This window comes from Venturia canescens, chromosome 2 (assembly GCF_019457755.1).
Source record: "Venturia canescens isolate UGA chromosome 2, ASM1945775v1, whole genome shotgun sequence".
Classification (NCBI taxonomy): Eukaryota; Metazoa; Arthropoda; class Insecta; order Hymenoptera; family Ichneumonidae; genus Venturia; species Venturia canescens.
Genome location: NC_057422.1, coordinates 34,724,712 through 34,746,271, shown reverse-complemented (window position 1 = coordinate 34,746,271; position 21,560 = coordinate 34,724,712). Strand labels below are relative to the sequence as shown.

Sequence of the window (21,560 nt, the reverse complement as noted above, 5' to 3'; positions counted from 1 at the left end):
GCAGCTGCTCCCAGAGCGCAGGGCGGTGCTTGAAGGCAGCGAGGGCATTTCTTTTTTAAACATCTATGATCCCGACGAGAACGGGCGTTACAGATTGCGCAGAAGTTTAAGCTGCCTACAGCACCACGCAGATTCAAGATAGGCTGGAAATGATGCGACCGCTCATAATACAGAATGTATAACGTGTGCCGGACTGAGCCTACTGTATCCATAACCGTCTGTGTACCGTCAAACACCGGTCTTTCGCGTCGCCCCAAAGTCAAAAACTCGAAAACCACGATAGCTAACCCCTCGCGAGTCAAATAATTCTGGTACACAGCAATTTCGCGCATACCGCAGCCAGCGGGCTGTATAACAACATTTGCGCTTCTCGTGAGCTCAAGCGCCGCCTCTTTTTGAAGCGACCCGTTAATCTGTCGTATACGCTGCCATCTAGAATGCAGAGCCCCGAGCGTATCTCACCCCTTTCCGCGTACGCGCGTGCTGTTACTAACGAGCGCGGTAGACACAGATTGTCGGTATTTCGAATCGTTAAAATTGATTTTTTAGCAACGCCCTCGTGTGTCAAACGTTTTCGCCCCCTACCCTCCACGCCTTTAACGATACATACTTTTATTTGGAAAGAATCATCAATATCCAGAGACGCTGCACTTTGAGCTATGCTTGTTATTAATTGCCAGATATCTACAAATGTATAGGCGCGGACAGGACGGAATGAAAGCCAGACGGGGCCGTGTGTTAAGCTGCTCGCGGAGAACGAGATCCCCGCGTAGTCACCACCCTCACAGTGACTCGTGAGATGCGTCAGAAGATCGCGGAATGCTCCTTCAAGCCATGCTGTCACGTTTGCGCCAGCTTGAGGCTGGCGGATACGCAGTGTTATCTCCCGACCACGTAGTCGAAAACGTTTGAAATAACGAGCTGTATCGTGCGCAATGATGATCCGCCCTCCCGGGGGTTGCACATCCCCGAAAGCCTCGCACCCCTGTGTATTGCGCGTTCTCCCCCCGCCCGTTTGTATATCTGTAATCAAACAAAAGCGTGAGTTATAGGGTAGAGACAGCTGATAAAAAGGCATATTGTAACTTTAGTGTACCTCGTACTAATCGCGGTACGCCAATAACGAGACAGCTGACGAGTCAGCTGACGAGTACCCTGTGTTAAATATAATAAAGCCTTTTAAACATATCCTGCATTTACCGCAAGGGCTAGAGATAAAGAGAGAAAGCGCGCGAGTGAGGGAGAAAGAGAGAGAAGACATTATTATTTCTTTACCTGAATCACACTCCATCAGCTCTTGAAACCATAGGCCGAAGCGTCTAGCTTCTAATCGCTCCTCGTTTAGACGCTCCTCCTCCTCCCCCTCCTCCTCCTCCTCCTCCTCCGCCTGTTGAACGTCCAGCGGGTACACCCCCAGCTGATTCTCGGGTTGTACGAGGTCATCATCTTCCTGCTGACGATGGTGGTGATGCGATGGACCCGCTATCGCTCCGTCGTCATCGTTAGCTCTGGTGTGCCGGTACACAGCTGTTTGGATTATTTCATAATTTCTGTTTATTAACGCTGTTTATTTTTATTTTATTATCGCTGTACGGCTATGCTTACCCAGTATATCAGACCGATCGCTAAACATCAAGGAGGGGTTGAGAATAGTCGACGCCTCGTCGTCATCAAATTCGGGCTGCAGCGGTACCGGCTCGGCCGAGGTTGCCGAGGTGCTCGCTCTAGGCTCTTCCTCGGCCCTCTCCTCATGCTGCGGTTCTGAAAAAAACCGCGCCAGTAGCTTTTATATCTAAAAACGAGAATCGCTGCTAATAAAGCCAAAACAGAGTTGAATACACACGGTAGAGGGCGGTTTGATGCTCTAGATCCGCTTCCACCGCAGCTCTCGTCGTCTCAGCGAGAGCCTCTTCTTCTTCGTCACTCACAGCGTCGTAAAACGGCCGATATATGGTAAAATGCTGCGGTATCGTCTCGGCAGGGGCTGCCGAGGTGCTCGCTCTAGGTTCTTCCCCTACCCCCTCCTCATGCAGCGGTTCTGGAAAAATACCGCCCCCGTGGTTTTTACGTCTAAAAACGAAAATCGTGGATGATAATGCCAAAGCAGAGTTGAATACGTACGGTAGAGGGCTGTTTGACGCTCTAGATCCGTTTCCTCCACAGCTCTCGTCGCCTCAGCGAGAGCCTCTTCTTCGTCACTCCCCGCATCGTAAAACTGCCGATAGCCTATGGTAAAAAAAAAAAATAGCTGTTGTATTGCTAATCGCCAACAACAGTGATTTATCGTGATAATGGTACTTACATCTGATTTCACCGACAAGGCCTCTTACGCGGGGGGCTTCTAAAACACCGCGGCGCTGTAACTCGTCATACACAGCATCCAGCACTCGTTGACCACTTAATATGCCTCTGTTATAGGCCACCACTAGAGCACGTAAAGGGGCCCACCAGATCACGTATTTAAGTCTGTTCACGAGTCGAGCACCCGATAAACGCAGCAACTCGTAACACCATAGGTCGTTACACCTGCGTCTCAGCTGAGCGCTATGCGGTTTTGTTAGACGTAAAAGACCCAAAATACAAGAACGCACTGATTCATCCGACATTGTAAGGGGTGATCGTTAAATACCGTTCTATATGACGGTTGAATCGCTATTGTCATATCTCGAGCGAGGAGATAGGTGTGAATCATGATTAAAATGCTAGCGATACTTTTTTCAAGACAGCAAAGGAGCAGTCGCTGAAGTTTAACAGTACTCTGCATGGTCCCCGGTGTTTGCGTGAAAAAGCACGCGCACGAGTGAGACAGCTTTGTTTAGCCCTGCAAGCATATTTCCGAGCATATTGCTCCATCTTCTGTATAGCATCTTCTCCTGAAGACCGAGCTGTGTCTTTAGCCCTCGGAGATACGCTCTTCATAAGTGAATCGGCTGAAGTCGCAAAATAGTATATAATAAAGAATATATATTGATGGGGATTTGTTTAGAGGCATCAAGAGGCTGCAGCCGTATGTGTAACCCCGACAGCTCTGTATAAAGCATTGCGTCTTACGGTAGAGCGAGAGAGAGGACTACTCACTAAAGGATCGGTATGATGAGAGTGAGCGAGACGGCATACGTCATCACTGCTACAGCTTTGAAGAGTTGTGCCTCTACATCTAGCGAGAGAGCAAGTGAGAGAATGAGCGGTGTCGCGAGTGTGAGCGAGAGGGCATATGCTGTTGCTGCTGCTCTCGCGTGCTTCACAAGAGAGAGAGAGAGTGAGCGAGAAAATGTATCACGTCTCCTGGTGTGGGCGAGAGGCTGTGCTCTATCCTCGTTACAGCTCTGGAGCGCTCGGCCGATGCACGTGCAATTCTGATGACACTGCACGACGACGTCGCGAGAGCGCAGGGCCTCGCATCTCATGAGAGCGCAAGCGAGAGGGTTTATCATGGCACGGGAGCGAGTGAGATAGCATACACTACCATTGCCACGACTCTCAGATGCTCGAGTATCGGGCCCCACGAGAGAGAAAGAGAGAGAGGATGTATCATGATGGTGGAGCGAGCAAGATGGTATATGATATCACTGCTACAGCTGTGAAGCGCTGTGTCTCTACGGCTAGCGAAAGAGCGGGTGAGAGAATGAGCGGTGTCGCGAGTGTGAGCGAGAGGGCATATGCTGTTGCTGCTGCTCTCGCGCGCTTCACAAGAGAGAGAGTGCGCGAGAAAATGTATCATGTCTCCAGGGGTGGGCGAGAGGCTGTGCTCTATCCATGTTACAGCTCTGGAGCGCTCGGCCGATGCACGTGCAATTCTGATGACGCTGCACGACGGCGTCGCGAGAGCGCAGGGCCTCGCATCTCATGAGAGAGCGAGCGAGAGGGCTTATCATGGCACGGGAGCGAGTGAGATAGCATGCTCTATCATTGCCGCGACTCTCAGATGCTTGAGTATCGGGCCCCACGAGAGAGAAAGAGAGAGAGAGGATGTATCATGATGTTGGAGCGAGCGAGACGGTATATGGTATCACTGCTACAGCTGTGAATCGCTGTGCCTCTACGGTTAGCGAAAGAGCGAGCGAGAGAATGAGCGGTGTCGCGAGTGTGAGCGAGAGGGCATATGCTGTTGCTGCTCTCGCTCTCGTGTGCTTCACAAGAGAGAGAGTGAGCGAGAAAATGTATCATGTCTCCAGGCGTGGGCGAGAGGCTGTGCTCTATCCACGTTACAGCTCTGGAGCGCTCGGCCGATGCACGTACAATTCTGCTGACACAGCACGACGGCGTCGCGAGAGCGCTGGGCCTCGCATCTCATGTGAGAGCGAGCGAGAGGGCTTATCACGACGCGGGTGCGAGCGAGATAGCATGCGCTATCATTGCCACGACTCTCAAATGTTCGAGTATTGTGCCTCGCGAGAGAGAGAAAGAGGATGTAGCATGACGCTGGAGCGAGGGAGACGGTATACACCATCGCTGCTGGCTGTTGCTTAAAGAACCAGTGCGATGCTATGACTTAAGGTCAATGCTACGATGACGTACTCCCCCGCCTGCTTAGAGGCTGTGCACGGTGAGCGCGAGGTACCGTATCTCGAGAGAGAGAGCGAGCGAGAGCGTATACGCTGACGCGTATGCTAGCACGAGAGCGAGTAAGAGGGTGCACGCCGTCGAGATTGCAGCCACGTGCAGTTTTGATGAAGCAGTGAATACCTCAAGCTCTCGCGAGGCATCGCGCCTCGCGAACGGTCTTATCTAAGCGCGAGAGCGAGCGAGAGGGCATGTGTGATTCCTTTGCCCCGTATACGAGGCTGACTGCATCGGGCCGAGACGTCAGCTGTTTTACACCCCTCCTGTCCTTCTTTTACCCCTGCAATGATGTGCTCACCATAAGCACGTATTTGCATGAACGTCTTAGCCGTCAGTCTTCAGCCGAACCGTGCGCGAGTATCTCGTCCCGGCCTCTTTTATATATACCGCTCCTCTACAAGTTTTTTCTTTTTTTATTTTACACCAAAATGTATCCGCGCTACCGGGATTACGAGTTTTTGTGCCACTCGTTTACGTGCCGTGTCATACGGTTCTTGAGCGTCGCGTCCCTATACGTCCGTACCGACGCTCTTGAACAACTGTACCTCCACGTGGTAAATTTAATGCACAGCGAGTTTATAGACAGGAGGTTGGGCCGGCCCTTCCAGCGCGAGGAGGCAACGCCGGGTGTGTGCTGTGTGGTTGTATTGCGGGGCTCGCGTATTGCGTACCGCGGGGAGGTCGTGTACTGCGATAGTGGTGACTTTGTCGAGGTGCATCTGGTGGATCATGGTGACAGTGAGTTTTACGAGCTAAACTGCCTGTACCACCCGTCAGCGGCATTAGAGGCAATACCGGCACTCGTGCTAGAGTGCTCCCTCCGCAGCGTCGCCTACTTAGAGGCGTTCCATTATCCGGCCCATGAGATGGAGGCGCTGTGCGAGGGGCCTCTTACGGCTAGGGCCGTGGGCCCTCCTACACGCCACCCCCTGAGCATCCAGCTGTTTGACGAGGATGGCCGGGAGCTCGGGGGTGTTCTCGTGGACGAGTTACCGGACGGCTATCGCGGCTACGACGAAGGGGCTGAAGACGGGCTCGTCGGCGTTGCTGCAGCCCCTGACGACCCTGAGGAGTAGTGTGTGTGTGTGTGTGTGTGTGTGTGTGTGTGTGTGTGTGTGTGTGTGTGTGTGTGCGCGCGCGCGTGTGTGTGTGCGCGCGCGTGAAAAAACAGTGGCGTGCGAGCCAACGCCGTGGAGGCTGGATCGGGGCGAGAGAGAGAGAGGCACGTCACCCTGGTAAGTTTCTCGATATATATTTTTTATTTTTAATTTTTCTTTTTATTTTTTTTTATCCATTTTAAAAATTAATATGTATAGAGAAAGAGAGAGATTTTTTTTTTATTTTATATTTTTACAAATATAAAATAAAAAAAGCGATGGTACACTATGACGACACGCTCATCCACGCTCCGCACCCCCGCAAACCGCTCACCCACAACGCCGGCCGCTCGGCCTAGTGGGGGGAAAGGAGTGGGGATAGGAGTGGGGATAGGAGTGGGGGTCGCCATAGTGCACCACCTACTACTAATATGTGTTAAAAGTACTTGTCCGGCCCATCACTTGTAACGGCACACTTATGTGCCACAGCCCCAGCAGCACCACTGCTGCCATCTGTAGGAGTACCTGCGAACAGAAAATAAATATTAATAATAATAATAATAAGTTAATAAATTATTTAGTTCATTTATATGCTGCCAGAGGGCTAAATTGAACAAATATTGCTCACAAGCAAAGCCGACTCTGGAAGCAGATAAATTCAACAGCGAATTCATGCTCGCTCTCTTCTCTTCGGTTCTTATAACAGAGCATTAGCTCAACCAAATATCTAATACGTTATTGGCAAGACTCAGCCTCGCTAGAGCCCGACAGTCAAGGAGTAATCCAAGACTGAGCGACAGCTCCTGTGTAGTGGCTGAATCAAACCAGTAGTATTAAAGGTATATGGCATATTGAAAGATCTCTGGATTCTCTCAGTATCTCCATGAAATAATGACTTGTCCAGATATCTTTCAACTAATAAATAATATAGGTGATACTTTGACTTACCCAGATATTTGATAAAGATTCTCTCCGTCACTGGTCCTCCGTCACCAGGAGTTCTGCTCCACCTCTGTCGGGTCGCCCAAAGATACCTGCTAGGGGATATCAAATCAATTAGTAAAAAGAATTATAAAATTATAAGTAAGAAAGCCACCCCTCTGCCTCTGGCTCAAAAGTAGGAGACAGAGTGGGGTTTCTCTAATACAAAAAAAAAAAAAAGTAATTAAAGAAAATTAAAAGAAAGGAATTTTTGTGTAATCCCTCACACGAAAATTAAAGGAAAGGAATAAGAGGGTGACCAGGAGGACGGAATTGATAAAAGAAATCAAATTTATAAAAGGAAATAACAAAAGTTATATCGGGGGGGAAAAGAGGCAAGGTATCACTTCTTGACTACGCCGATACAACACGTAGTCAAGAAACACACGCAAAGTACACTGAGAACACAACCATTCACAAAACAAACGATCATTGTACAAATTTTATTTAAGACACTTTATTATTTCTGTAAATTAATCGAAACACTCACTCGAGCTGTCACACGCGGGCGCAGCCATATTGACTGTCTTCGATCAGCCGAGGCGAAAATCATGTGAATGTAGCGCCACGATACACAGCGGTAAAAATAGATACTTTTACACCACATTGAATGTACACTCGCAATGAAAAGTATCGTCATTCACACATCATATTTAAACTTGCGAAATCATTGAATTTATCATTTGTACCACCCAAATAAACGATAGCCCGAGCGTAGCCATATTCGAAGATTTAAATCACGTTCATTTCATACCATTCTGTCAAAAATCCGAGAGTACAGTCATATTCGAAAATACTCTCACAATGTCATATTCGTCGGTAATAACGAGATTTCTCGTGGGGTAAAACCTGGACAAATCAATACAAAACACATATTTCGTTACACATTTTCTTTATTTTACATTTGTATTAGTAAATAAGTTACTGAATAAATTCTTTGTATAATTCTATGTGACAAACAATCAAACAAGGTCTCAAATTAATTCACACCCTCTTTCGTGTCCCGAATCCTTCATAATAAAAGAAACACAAATAAGCAAATACGTTTCCTTTGGCGCCCGAACAGGGACTCGATAAGGTGGAAGAAAGACCAGTCTGAAGTTTGTCACATAGGGTTATAAATTTCAATAAATGAATGGTAAATCGATACGAATGAGAAAAATCGATCGAGTAAAATTTAGTCCGGAAATTCGGCGCGAATATTATCATAAAATCGGGGTCACGATGTCCGAGGGAGAAAAAATGGATTCATTAACTTGGGAATCCACTACCGCTGATGCTTTGCTAAATCGGAAAAAAAATAAGCCAGAAATGGGTAGAATATCAGATATAAGACCACGCGAGGGTGAAGGAGAGTCTATTAATGAAGAAACATTTGATATTGATAAAACTAATAAAGATCCCCAAGAAGAACTAGACGAAATTATTAAATTGCTTGCACACGAAGTCAAAGAATTAAAAAGGGAACAAGGCATAGAAAGGCTCATGCGACAGGAGCAGTGGAAAGAAGCAGATGAAAAATGCGTCCTTCGGTGCCAACAAGTTCGCGAACACACCACCAACGATTTCCGTGAAGAAATCGATAAATTAAAAATGCAAACGGAGCGAATGGTGACAATAGCCCAAGGGACAATTAGTGCGCAAATCGAGGAGAATGAGCGGGAAAGAAGAACCGAAATTGATGATTTAGAAAATCGACTTCAAAGAGGAGTAGCGAGCATGTCGCAAGTGTCATCACTGGGAAAAGACATTCGCGGTATCGTGAATAAACATGGGCAGCGAATCTCGAAATGCGAAGAAGAATTGAACTCACGACTGTCCCAGACCATGAATTTAAGTAGTGGGGGACTGAACGTGAGCCAAGCATACGCAGCTAAACAAAAACCTCCCACATTCAGTGGTAATGGGAATGAGAGGCCAATGCAGTATCTGAAGGAATTTGAACAATTCTGGAGAATAACAGGCAATACGGACCTCCATTACATCATCGGCCAATCCCTCAAGGACACTGCAAAAGACTGGTGGAGGGTCGTGGAAGACCAGGTGCATTTAATAGAGGATTATAGCCAAAAGTTTCAAGCAAGATATTGGAACGCAGAAATCCAAGACAAGATCAGCAGAAATCTAGAGTTTGGAGCCTACGCATGGCACGGGCAAAAATCCACAAGAGCGGAATATGCCACAAAAATCTTTGGTAATGCGAAAGATTTACAGAAAAACCTGAGCAACTCCGATATCATTCGATATCTGGGGAACCATTTTGATGAAACTGTTCGATCGGCAGTACAAATAGGTACAATACAAACGATTGAACAGTTCCTCACATTTTTGGAACGCCTGGATGGTGCAGGACCTTTGAATGCACAAAGATCGCCCCAGAAAACACTCCAGGGGCCTAGTGAGCAAAATTTCCACAACAAACCATGGCAAAATCCACCACCAGGCCAACAAAATTTCAATCGGCCGCAAAAGAAGTGGAACCAAAATTACGTTCCTGGGAGTCAATGGGGACAAAAACCATGGCAACAACCCCAACAACAACAGCAATGGCAGCAACCTCAACAGTCGCAATTACCCCACCAGTGGCAGCCACCACTTAAAACATGGCCAAATTCAAATCAGTGGGGGAACGCGGCGATGAGAGAGACGCCTGCACCACCAACGGGAACAGGCCCATCAACGGCCACGATAACTGAAAACCAGAACCTTGGGGGACCATATTGCAATCAACCAAACCCTTTCATGAAACAGGACCAGGGAAACGCATAGACGTTGCGCCCGAGACGATGGCCTTAATTAAAGAAGAGCCACAACGAGGCGCAACGGAGGACGAATTACAGAAAGCCGCCATGAAAGACGTTGAAGAAAGAAGAAAAAGAAACGCTCAGAAAAGGGAGCGTAAAAAGAAAAATAAAAAAGAGCAATCAGAGCCCAAAGAAGTGGTAGCTCTGGACATAATTGAAAAAAAAAAAATCAAAAGGTGGTCACCCGAATTTTACAAAAGGGAAGAAGAGATGAAAATCCTGGAAACCACTTACGAGAGTCCTCGCGATTATTTGATGGAGGAGGGACTTATCAAACTCGATAACAACGGGAGATATCCCAGGTGCCCTGTGCTATCAATCAAATTGGAGGGGATACCGGCGGATATGTTGATCGATAGTGGAAGCGAAGTTTCGTGTATCTCCGAGGATTTTTATAAACGGATGGAAAAAACATTCAAAAACTGTCCGAGATTACCAGTAATCGGAGGAGAAGTTAAAGGCGCTTTTAGCGGAAATAATAGCCGGATAAAAAACCAAATAATGGTCGAGGCCGAGACCAATGGAACTAAAAGTACCTTACAACTCATGATCGTCCCAAAACTACGACGGGACGCACTCCTAGGAATCGATGGAATGATTCAATTAAAAATCGAAATTGATACGACCCAAGGTCAGATTTTAGTCAAAAAAAAAGTTGTTCTCTTACTATATGAGGGGGTCTGGACAAACCCAGAAGGCAGAATCGAAGCTAATGAAGATGAAATGAATAATGTATCCATAAATGTGCAATCAGCTTTTGTGCTTAATGAGGAAGAAATCACCGAACAACAGGTCGATGAAAAGATCGCCGAATGCGAGTGTATGCTTCCAGAGATTAGGACACCTTTCAAAAATCTTATTTTTCGATTCCGGCACATATTCACGAAAAGGCCCGGAAAAATGGCTGCTTACGTTCATAAACTGGTCATGAAAGATCCTGAGCCGTATATGCATCGATCATATCCGGTGCCAATGCAATATCGGAGTAAAGTGAACGATGAAATCAACAAAATGTTGGGACATGGGGTAATTGAACGAGCAACGAGCCGATTCATAAACCCACTCGTCACGGTAATAAAAAAAGATGGGTCAATTCGACTATGTCTCGACGCGAGACAGTTGAATAAATATTTGGTCGAGGACCACGATTCTGCACCACCAACGGAAGAAATATTCCAGAGATGTGGGGGCGTTAAAGTCATGTCAAGCCTGGACATGACAAGCAGTTTTTGGCAGATCCCGCTCCATGAAGAATCCCGGAAATATACAGCATTCTTGCATGAGGGAAAGTGCTATCAATTTACGGTCACGCCGTTTGGATTAAAAACGAGCACCGCCAGTCTAATAAAAGGTCTCGACATCGTGCTACAGGATCTGGGGGACTCGGTTATAAACTTCGTCGATGATTTGTTATGTATTTCAAGAGATCCAAACGATCATATTGGGCATCTTACACTATTGTTTCAACGGATCGAGTTACATGGCATGACTTTAAATTTCAAAAAGTCTGCATTCTTTCAGAAAGAAATGTCATTTCTGGGCCATATCCTCACGACAGAGGGTATCAAACCACAGCCCGAAAAAATAAAGGCGATCCACGAATTTCCAGCACCAAAGAATCTGAAACAACTCAGAGGATTTTTGGGGTTGGTAAATTTTTATACCAAATTTACCAATAAACATGCGGACAAAACGGTACCCTTGTTGGAGTTATTAAAGAAAAACGAAAAATGGGAGTGGAACGAGAAAAGACAAAGATCTTTCGAAGAAATAAAGAAACTTTTTACCGAAAGTGTGATGCTCAGGCACGCTGATGTATCGAAACCTTATGTACTTACGACTGATGCAAGCGAATATGCACTGGGAGCAGTCCTTGGACAAGAGGATGGTAATGGTGAAATGGGAGTTATTTCTTTCGCGAGTCGAACTCTAAAAGGGGCAGAACTCGGTTACACCACAACCGAAAAAGAGCTCTTCGCCATCGTATGGTCATTGCAAAAATTTAGAACATATTTATTGGGAGCAAAAATAAAGGTCGTAACAGATCATAAAGCCCTCATGTTCTTAAAGTCATGTCGATTCGTTGGTGATCGCCTACTGCGATGGGCGCTACTCCTACAGGACTACGACCTGGAAATTGAACACCATCCCGGAATAATGAACAAAGTGGCGGACATGCTGAGCCGACCATATAATGGAGTAAACGAAGAGGAAAAGAAGAAAAACAAAGAAATCATCATCGCGACCATTCTGGCAGGAGAACCGAGCAAAGAGTTGGAAGAAAGTATGCAAACTTTTGGAGAGGTCCAAAAGGAAGATCCTCGACTTCAAGAACTATGGAAAGCAGTCGAAGAAAGCCCTGATAACTTCCGAAAATATAGAATATTGAATCATTGCCTACAAAAAAGAATGAGGAATGGCGATTGGAAATTCATGCTCCCAAATGTCATAATGGGATGCTTTATCGAGGATATGCATCGTTTATACGGGCATCAGGGTGCAACCAAGCTGTTTAGACTATTAAACGAAGAATTTACTAATCCACATATGGCGAGAAAGATTCGGCAAGTAGTGGCCACGTGCGATCGCTGCCAGAGAATGAAAGTCCCGAACCAAACAAACTTTGCTAAGATGCAAACAATTATACCGGAGGGCCCGGGGGACTTGCTCTCAATCGATTTTTATGGACCACTACCCACGTCAACTGGAGGGGTAAAACATATCCTCGTCGTTATTGATGCCTTTACAAAATTTGTCAAACTATATGCGCTGAAGAAAGCAAATACAATTACTACAATACGACGGATATTTAACAATTATATTCCGAAATATGGCAGGCCGAAAAGAATCCAGTTCGATCATGGAACCCAATTCACTTCAAAGGCGTGGCAAGATTGTTTGCAGAAAGAAAATATCAAGGGAATATTTTCATCGATTCGTCACCCACAAGGAAATATCGTGGAACGCGTGAACCGCGAACTTGGAAGATTCTTTCGAACATTTCTGGAGGATAAGCATACCGGGTGGGCCAAATGGCTACCAGTGATTGAGACATGCATAAATGACCTGCATCATGAAACCACTGAATTTACACCCACCGAGCTCCAGACCAAAAAGAAGCCTTACCGAATATGGAAAGAATGGCTAAAAACAACGCCAGAAGATGAAATTGATAAAGTTCCATATGAGGAAAAAGTAAAAATGGCGAAAGATCGAATTCAAAGGAAAGGACTAGTACGCGCCGAAAGATTTAATAATTCTCACAAAACAGTAAGCTTTGAAGAAGGGGAACTCGTCCTAGTCAAAGCGTTAACTGTATCAGATCCGCAGAGGCAGATAACCGCGAAATTCTTGCCCTTATACGAGGGACCCTACCGTATCGATAAATGCGTGGGGATCGCGACGTACCTACTCAAGGACCCGATAACGCGCAAAGACCGCGGCAAATTCCACGGATGTCTATTAAAGAGATACCGGGTCGATAAGGATAATACCCAGGAATCAATAAGTCAATGAAAAAGGAATCTCACGCCGCACACCGACCAAGCGAGGAATTAAATCATTATTTGATTATTAATAACAATTTAGAACCTTCCAAGAAACCGGAACCATGTCGATCGAAAAGTTATAAAAGGCAGCAAAAATTCATAGAAGATCCTCTTTTAAAAACGGACGTGAATACGAATACAATGGACGGGATCTCTACACGAACCCCCATAGCACAGAAAGAAGAAGACAGAAAAAGGAAACGTAGTCTGCGCCGAAAAATATTTAAAAATCAACAGAAATTGAAATTCCAAACGATTAAAAGTGAAATTGAACAAAAAACGGATAAAAACGAAGACGAATACGAAATTCGCGAATTAACGGATGCGGAAGTCAAAAACTGGTATCCGGGGCAATCCTTAGGCCTCTAAAAAAAAAAAAAAAAAAAAAAAAAAAAAATTTAGCATGAAACACGTGCTCCAGACCTTTGACTCCATCGACGATAGTGAGTAACGAGTGAAACCACGTGTCACGAGGTTATAGAAAATGATCTACGAAAATTATCCGGCATACGCCATGAGTGGCACTTACAACGAAGTCGGGATCATGGGAGTAATATCCGTAGATCAATTCTGTGTTATGCTGGACGTGGAGGATGACGTCAGCGAGGGATTATTCGAAAAGATCGCAATGTACAAAGCCACACACGAGGAAATAAATCCGTGCGTGGAGGAAGAGATCTTCCCAGGAGCGGCCATTCTAGCCGTCGAGGATGATCATTTCAAACGGGCAACTGTGCTGGAGTACCGGGAAGGGAGGATCAAAGTCTGGCTTGGAGATGTGGGGCGTGAGAAGAGTATACCCCTGGAAAAATGTTACACGACCACTAAAGAGGCGTTATCCATGCCCTTCCAAGGTATCATCATCGGAATCAAGAATATCGAGCCGCAAAATGGACACCAATACTCTCGTGACGCTACCCTCATGGTCATGCAATGGGCACGCGATGAAACATGGAAACTCGTGATTGACACAGAGCCGACAGGTACGGACGCGGCATGGGGAGAATTATATATAGAAGAAGGAGAGGCTGCTGGAATGTCATATACTGAACTAATTGTGAGCTCAGGAGCCGCTCGGAAAACAAATCGAAAAGCGGCATTCCACTGGAAGCACGAGGGGGCCGAATGGGGAAGCATGTTCAGGCATCTTCGAAAGGAACAATTCATCGCAGGAGACGATGGAGAACCAGGAAATGCAGGTACAAGCTCTGAAGCCTCAGAAATCCTTCCACCAACCATCATCCTTGAGGACTCGGACGAAGAGGAAACATTCGCAACAATGGGTGCAGAAGAACGGGCAATTTTAACACAATGGGGTGTAATTGAAGAACCACCTAGTGAAAGTGAAGACAGTGACAGAAATTCGATAAAATCAGTAGAAGACGATTAGTGCGTGGTCCGGTCTATAAAAACATTCTCTGACATCCAGGAAGAAATATAGAACAAACATTTCCTTTTGTAACAACCAGATTTTCTATGGAGCTGAAATTAATAATAATAATAATAATAACAAAAAAAAAAAAAAAAAGGGAAAGAGGAAAAATACATGAAAAAGGGCCTATTTATTGATAAAACCCATTCTTTTTTTTTACAAACAAGACAAAATGAATAAAGATCGGTTAGAATAAGAAAGAATAATGCAAAGGCAAACAGAATAAAAAAAAAAAAAAAAAAAAAAAAAAAAAAAAAAAAAAAGGGAGTACGAAAACAAGCAAAAGTGAGATAAAATATGTCAAAAAGCAAGCAGCAAAGCATCATCGGGGGGGGGTTTTCCTTCAAACAGACCCTCGTAGAAGCCTCCCATCATTCATAACATCTGCGAGGTGGATTCTCCTTCGGACAAACCCTCGACGTAGCTCCGGTTGACCCTCCGCAGAATCCAGGGGGACAATGTAACGGCACACTTATGTGCCACAGCCCCAGCAGCACCACTGCTGCCATCTGTAGGAGTACCTGCGAACAGAAAATAAATATTAATAATAATAATAATAAGTTAATAAATTATTTAGTTCATTTATATGCTGCCAGAGGGCTAAATTGAACAAATATTGCTCACAAGCAAAGCCGACTCTGGAAGCAGATAAATTCAACAGCGAATTCATGCTCGCTCTCTTCTCTTCGGTTCTTATAACAGAGCATTAGCTCAACCAAATATCTAATACGTTATTGGCAAGACTCAGCCTCGCTAGAGCCCGACAGTCAAGGAGTAATCCAAGACTGAGCGACAGCTCCTGTGTAGTGGCTGAATCAAACCAGTAGTATTAAAGGTATATGGCATATTGAAAGATCTCTGGATTCTCTCAGTATCTCCATGAAATAATGACTTGTCCAGATATCTTTCAACTAATAAATAATATAGGTGATACTTTGACTTACCCAGATATTTGATAAAGATTCTCTCCGTCACTGGTCCTCCGTCACCAGGAGTTCTGCTCCACCTCTGTCGGGTCGCCCAAAGATACCTGCTAGGGGATATCAAATCAATTAGTAAAAAGAATTATAAAATTATAAGTAAGAAAGCCACCCCTCTGCCTCTGGCTCAAAAGTAGGAGACAGAGTGGGGTTTCTCTAATACAAAAAAAAAAAAAAGTAATTAAAGAAAATTAAAAGAAAGGAATTTTTGTGTAATCCCTCACACGAAAATTAAAGGAAAGGAATAAGAGGGTGACCAGGAGGACGGAATTGATAAAAGAAATCAAATTTATAAAAGGAAATAACAAAAGTTATATCGGGGGGGAAAAGAGGCAAGGTATCACTTCTTGACTACGCCGATACAACACGTAGTCAAGAAACACACGCAAAGTACACTGAGAACACAACCATTCACAAAACAAACGATCATTGTACAAATTTTATTTAAGACACTTTATTATTTCTGTAAATTAATCGAAACACTCACTCGAGCTCTCACACGCGGGCGCAGCCATATTGACTGTCTTCGATCAGCCGAGGCGAAAATCATGTGAATGTAGCGCCACGATACACAGCGGTAAAAATAGATACTTTTACACCACATTGAATGTACACTCGCAATGAAAAGTATCGTCATTCACACATCATATTTAAACTTGCGAAATCATTGAATTTATCATTTGTACCACCCAAATAAACGATAGCCCGAGCGTAGCCATATTCGAAGATTTAAATCACGTTCATTTCATACCATTCTGTCAAAAATCCGAGAGTACAGTCATATTCGAAAATACTCTCACAGTGTCATATTCGTCGGTAATAACGAGATTTCTCGTGGGGTAAAACCTGGACAAATCAATACAAAACACATATTTCGTTACACATTTTCTTTATTTTACATTTGTATTAGTAAATAAGTTACTGAATAAATTCTTTGTATAATTCTATGTGACAAACAATCAAACAAGGTCTCAAATTAATTCACACCCTCTTTCGTGTCCCGAATCCTTCATAATAAAAGAAACACAAATAAGCAAATACGTTTCACACTATTCATTCAATAAAAAATCAATCATAAAAAAATGAAATTGTACGGCAGAATCTGGTTAAAAATTTGTTGAAATGCGATTCATTATTAGTTTAATGCTTTTAATAATAGTAGAGGTTAGTTCTTAGTCCGTATGGAATTCGTTCGCTGGAAGAATAAGTAGGAAGTAAGAATTGACATCATTGAATATAAACTGGAGAGTTATTTTGGAAGCATGAACATATATATTATGTACAATTTGTTTCATTTATCGATGCAGAATAAAATCCCTTGTATATTGCGGAATAATTTGTTTCCGTTTTTTATTAAATTAGTGCAACTACGTAAAAATTACGTAAAGATAATTCTCTCAATTCCCTCTGGATGAATACTTGTGACTTGTGAACCATCAGTTCTAGACAAGCCCTGATTTTTATTTGGATAAACAATTTAAACGGAAAGTGATGGGCCAGACAAGTACTTTTAACACATATTTGAACATTATTTGTATCGTTCCAATCGACGTTGAATTTTGTGAATAATACCAAAGGATCCTGAAAGTCTGAGAAATATCGATTTTCTTATGTCTCTGCTACCATAGAGTAACAAATGACTAGCTTTCATGCAATTTTTTTGGATTTAAAAGCTTCTTAGAACAATTTAATAATGTTAAAATGCGGAGTTACTAATAAAAAAACTTGTCCACCGATTGATATCATAAATTTTAGTGCTGCACGTTATTCAAGTGGTAACTTTTTTCAATTCATTAGAAAATACTTGGCCTCGAATTGATATAATAAATTTTAATGCTAATCGTAAATTAGATGGAATTTTTTTCAATTGATTTAGCTGTTCGAATCAAATAAGAAAAATGAGGCATCGGTTTCCAAGGTTTTTTTTATGGATGGAATTATCAGCAAACACGACACCATCAATGTACTTGTCCCAACCTTTTTTCCCTAGGGGAAGTTTATGGTTTGATATCACGTCTTTTTTTTCGAAAGTTCCTTATTTATATTTTGATGACTATATAATTTTAGTTTAAATTTCTATGAATTATTTACGATATACTGCTTATAACGTTGGTGTTCACGAAAAAACACCTATTTTTCATCAAAATTGTGCTGGAAGTATTTCGTCACTGGTCTGTCTTTGAACTTTGGTGATTTTTTTTCTTGTACTCGAATATGTTTTGTCAATTAGGAACTAAAGAGCACGGTGGAAAGCGGGTTGGAGGCCGAGATATAATATTCGGCTTATAACGTTGGTTTCCTCGAAAAAAGACCTATTTTTCGTCAAAATTGTACTGGAAATATTTCGTCACAGCTCAGTCCTTGGACTTTGGCGATTTTTTCCTTGTACTCTAATATGTTTTGCCAATTAGGAACCCAAGAGCATGGTTCAAAGCGAGTTGGCGGCCGAGATATGATTTTGGCTTGTAACATCTGATTTGTCGAAAAAAGCCTGATACCGCACAATCAGTATACTAGTAAAGAATATTATACACGAATGCTGTAGGATTGTAATATATTTGATATTTTCTTACGGTTCGAAATCATTTTCGTTGTGTGATTTAAGAAGTTTTGTTTACATTTTTTGTGGTATAATGCGAAAACGGGCGATCATCAATGAAATTGTCCAAATTTTTTTTCTCCGAGAGGGGATTTTTACGGCTTGATATCAAATCTTTTTTCTGTGGTAGTTCTAAACGACAAAAAATATTCTTAAATAAGATTTTCTAAAGTTGTCCAATGTTTCTATTGTGATATTTAAAAATAATTTCTCCAATGATTTTCTTTAAGTTTTATACAATTTATAACAATTTGATATTCTTCGAATGTTTGAAGTGATACCCTTAATTTATCAACCATTTCGAACGTGTCCATAGATTTGTGGGATTAAAATCATATTCCGTGAGGTTTTTCAATATTTCGTATCATTCTGGAATTTTTCCCCGTCATTTATAAATTTTTTTTTCAATTGTTTTGATGAAATCATTGTGAATAAAGAAAATATGAAGATTTTTCAATGAAACGAATTTTTTTTGATTGATTTTCTTTAAAATTTAACAGAAGGAGAAAGAAAAAAATATATTTAATGTTCACCAAGTCCACCGGAATTCGCAATTTTCACATATGTTTATTGAATTCTAATGCTAGCAATGTTTATTTCATTTAAAAGCGTGCTTCCAAGGACTTTTTGAAGCAAACTTTTCCATTCGTATTATCATGCCCAGAGATAGAAAGTTGACGCACCCACGTCGATGCACAAAATTTTCAAACTCTGCATGTAGCCACCAAGGTTTAACCGCACAAAAGAAAAAGTATGAAGTGCGTCAAGACCAACAGAATTGCTTACTTTTTAATATGAGCATTGCATTTTGAAAACATAACTTCTTATGCCATTCATGAACAGGTCATCGCTAAATTTTTGTAACATTCATCATTATTTTTTATTATTGATTATTATTTATAATCCATATCCAAATCCTATAATTCATGTATAATTTTCATTATTTGTAGATATTCATATTCCATAATCAAAAATAGGAAGTACTAATATCTGGCATGCATGCCAATACACAGAATTTTCCAAGTTTGCAAGTATCCGCTGCGATTTCTTCATCTAAATTTTGATACAGACAGAAAAAATTACCACCAATTCATAAAATTTATTATGCCAAAACTGAAAGAAAAAAAGATAGCGCACTTGAAAGTGAACAGAACGCATAAGTGTTTCATATATTACAGTTGGAACCAAATAGTGAAAAGATTGGCACACCTACCGCTTCGCAGGAATATCAAAGTTCATAGGTACTCGCTGCGTACCAGTAATACAAACTTTGGTGCTATGGGGCAAAAAACTTCAAAATTACCTGAACCACATTTTTGAAACTTATTATGACATATTCAAGAAATAAAGTGACAGATACACTGCATGTTGAAGTAAATCAAGTAGTGTAATTTAGTGTGTCTCCATGGTTATACACAGACGAAATATTTGATCACATCCAGCAATGATCAGGCGTAGACTCACACATGAATTTTCCAATCCATAATGCCAATCATAAACATGGTCTGGAAATACTCAATATACATGTCGCTTCATCATGTTGTCAAACTTAAGAGGTGTTCATTGCATTTCAAAGATATAAATTTTGATATCACGAAAAATAAGCAACCAATGACTCATTGAAATAAATTTCCAAATTCATCATGCAACAATTCAAGTGAATATCTATGTATTTACATGGCCCAAAGATTTTTTAAAACTCGGGTTTATAAACAAACAATCATGAAAACTTTTTGTTATGAATTTTCCAATTTATTGAAATCAATATGAGGAAATAGAAATACAATTGTCACTCGAATTGTCTAGAGAATGAATAGAAATTGGTATGGATATACTGTAAGCTAAGGAGGTGGGAAAAAGGGCCCGGTGAACACAGCCAAACAAAATGAAAGAAAATATGACCACAATACATTGAATTAGACACTTACTTGACCAAAGTTTTTCAAAATTTATTTGCATTCATTCACATACAACCACGCATATTTTTTCTATAATGTAATTACACAACATAAAATTTCTGTTTGGAAAGAACGTTTGAGAGGTTATAATAATTGAAATTCATGATAATTATTTTCAAGAAAAAAGTTAATGAAAAAAAAGTCATAACGGAAGTTACGTGCAGTACTAAAATGAATTATATCAATTCGAGGTCAAGTATTTATCAGTTATTCGAAATATAATCTCCGGCGACAAATGAGCGTTGAGAATCCTTGTCGGGCTCACAACGTTTTATCAAAATTACTAAAAAATTAATGGAAATAAAATCATTAAAAATTCACATGAAAGTCATTCGTTACTTCAACAAGATACACACTGTAAAGAATCGATTCCCCTCCGACTTTCAGGATCCCCTGCTATTATTCACAACATTCAACTTCGATTGGATCGGTACAAATTATGTTCAAATACGTCTTAAACGTACTTGTCCGGCCCATCACTTTTTATTCAAATTGCTCATTCGAAAACAAATCAAAAACGAAGTTAATGCATGTGTTATAATATTAAGGAACAGTAATTCCCGAGAAAATAATTTTCCTTCGAATCGCTCTTGTCAAAATGAAACGAAAATGAAAGATGAAGTTGATTAATCTATTTATATTATATGGAGTCATAATTCACAACAAAATCATTTTTCTACAAATTCCAGGAATCCACGTGTCGTACTCGACTAGTGATATTTATCAAAATGTGTACGTGACTATAGAAAAAAAAACATTGCATGGCTGAGTAGGTTCGAAAATTTCTAGTAATGCGCCTGATTATTTCTCATTTTCATTGGTTCTTACCGAATGGTATGTGTTCACTGAAGAAAATGAGAAGTGGATATTGCTATACGAACTTGCGAACAATCAAGTTCAAATTACTTGGAGATATTATTTTTATTTCTATCCATTTTATTATATTAGTCATTATAGAACAGCCCTAATTTGTTTTCGAATGAGCAATTTGAATAAAAAGTGATGGGCCGGACAAGTACGTTTAAGACGTATTTGAACATAATTTGTACCGATCCAATCGAAGTTAAATGTTGTGAATAATAGCAGGGGATCCTGAAAGTCGGAGGGGAATCGATTCTTTACAGTGTGTATCTTGTTGAAGTCACGAATGACTTTCATGTGAATTTTTAATGATTTTATTTCCATTAATTTTTTAGTAATTTTGATAAAACGTTGTGAGCCCGACAAGGATTCTCAACGCTCATTTGTCGCCGGAGATTATATTTCGAATAACTGATAAATACTTGACCTCGAATTGATATAATTCATTTTAGTACTGCACGTAACTTCCGTTATGACTTTTTTTTCATTAACTTTTTTCTTGAAAATAATTATCATGAATTTCAATTAAAGATTGCGATTTGTTCGATAAATATTTCAAATTATCAATAAAAACTTGGCCTCCAATTGATATCATACATTTTTATACTGCATGTAACTTGGATAGTTTATTGTTCAATTTGTCCAATATTTATGAATTTTTTTGAAAATTTTTTATTTTTCTTTACAGAATTTTTTCGATTGTTTTTTATTTTTGTTGAATTTTTTTGAAGTTTTCA

General features: G+C 41.6%; 1 protein-coding gene and 1 long non-coding RNA gene across 2 annotated transcripts; both read right to left on the bottom strand.

The window, feature by feature from the left end:
- Positions 1–451: 451 nt before the first annotated feature.
- Positions 452–1,374, bottom strand: LOC122406567 (uncharacterized). The gene is made up of 3 exons (XR_006260010.1): positions 1,276–1,374; positions 1,097–1,155; positions 452–1,023 (listed from the first exon to the last, which is right to left on the bottom strand). It is a non-coding gene; the product is annotated as an uncharacterized lncRNA (long non-coding RNA).
- LOC122406361 (uncharacterized) lies at positions 1,103–2,620 on the bottom strand. The gene is made up of 6 exons (XM_043411761.1): positions 2,303–2,620; positions 2,122–2,226; positions 1,844–2,038; positions 1,606–1,761; positions 1,276–1,527; positions 1,103–1,155 (listed from the first exon to the last, which is right to left on the bottom strand). The coding sequence occupies exons 1-6, from the start codon at positions 2,604–2,606 to the stop codon at positions 1,103–1,105; spliced, it is 1,065 nt and encodes a 354-aa protein (XP_043267696.1). The 5' UTR covers positions 2,607–2,620.
- Positions 2,621–21,560: the final 18,940 nt, after the last annotated feature.

Excerpts from the sequence above, each read along its gene's own strand:
- LOC122406361 (XM_043411761.1), bottom strand. The coding sequence starts at position 2,606 with ATGTCGGATGAATCAGTGCGTTCTTGTATTTTGGGTCTTTTACGTCTA. Across the intron at positions 1,762-1,843 it reads GCATCAAACCGCCCTCTACC|AACCGCAGCATGAGGAGAGG; the intron begins GTGTGTATTCAA and ends GGTTTTTTTCAG. Across the intron at positions 1,156-1,275 it reads GCTGATGGAGTGTGATTCAG|GGTACTCGTCAGCTGACTCG; the intron begins GTAAAGAAATAA and ends TATTTAACACAG.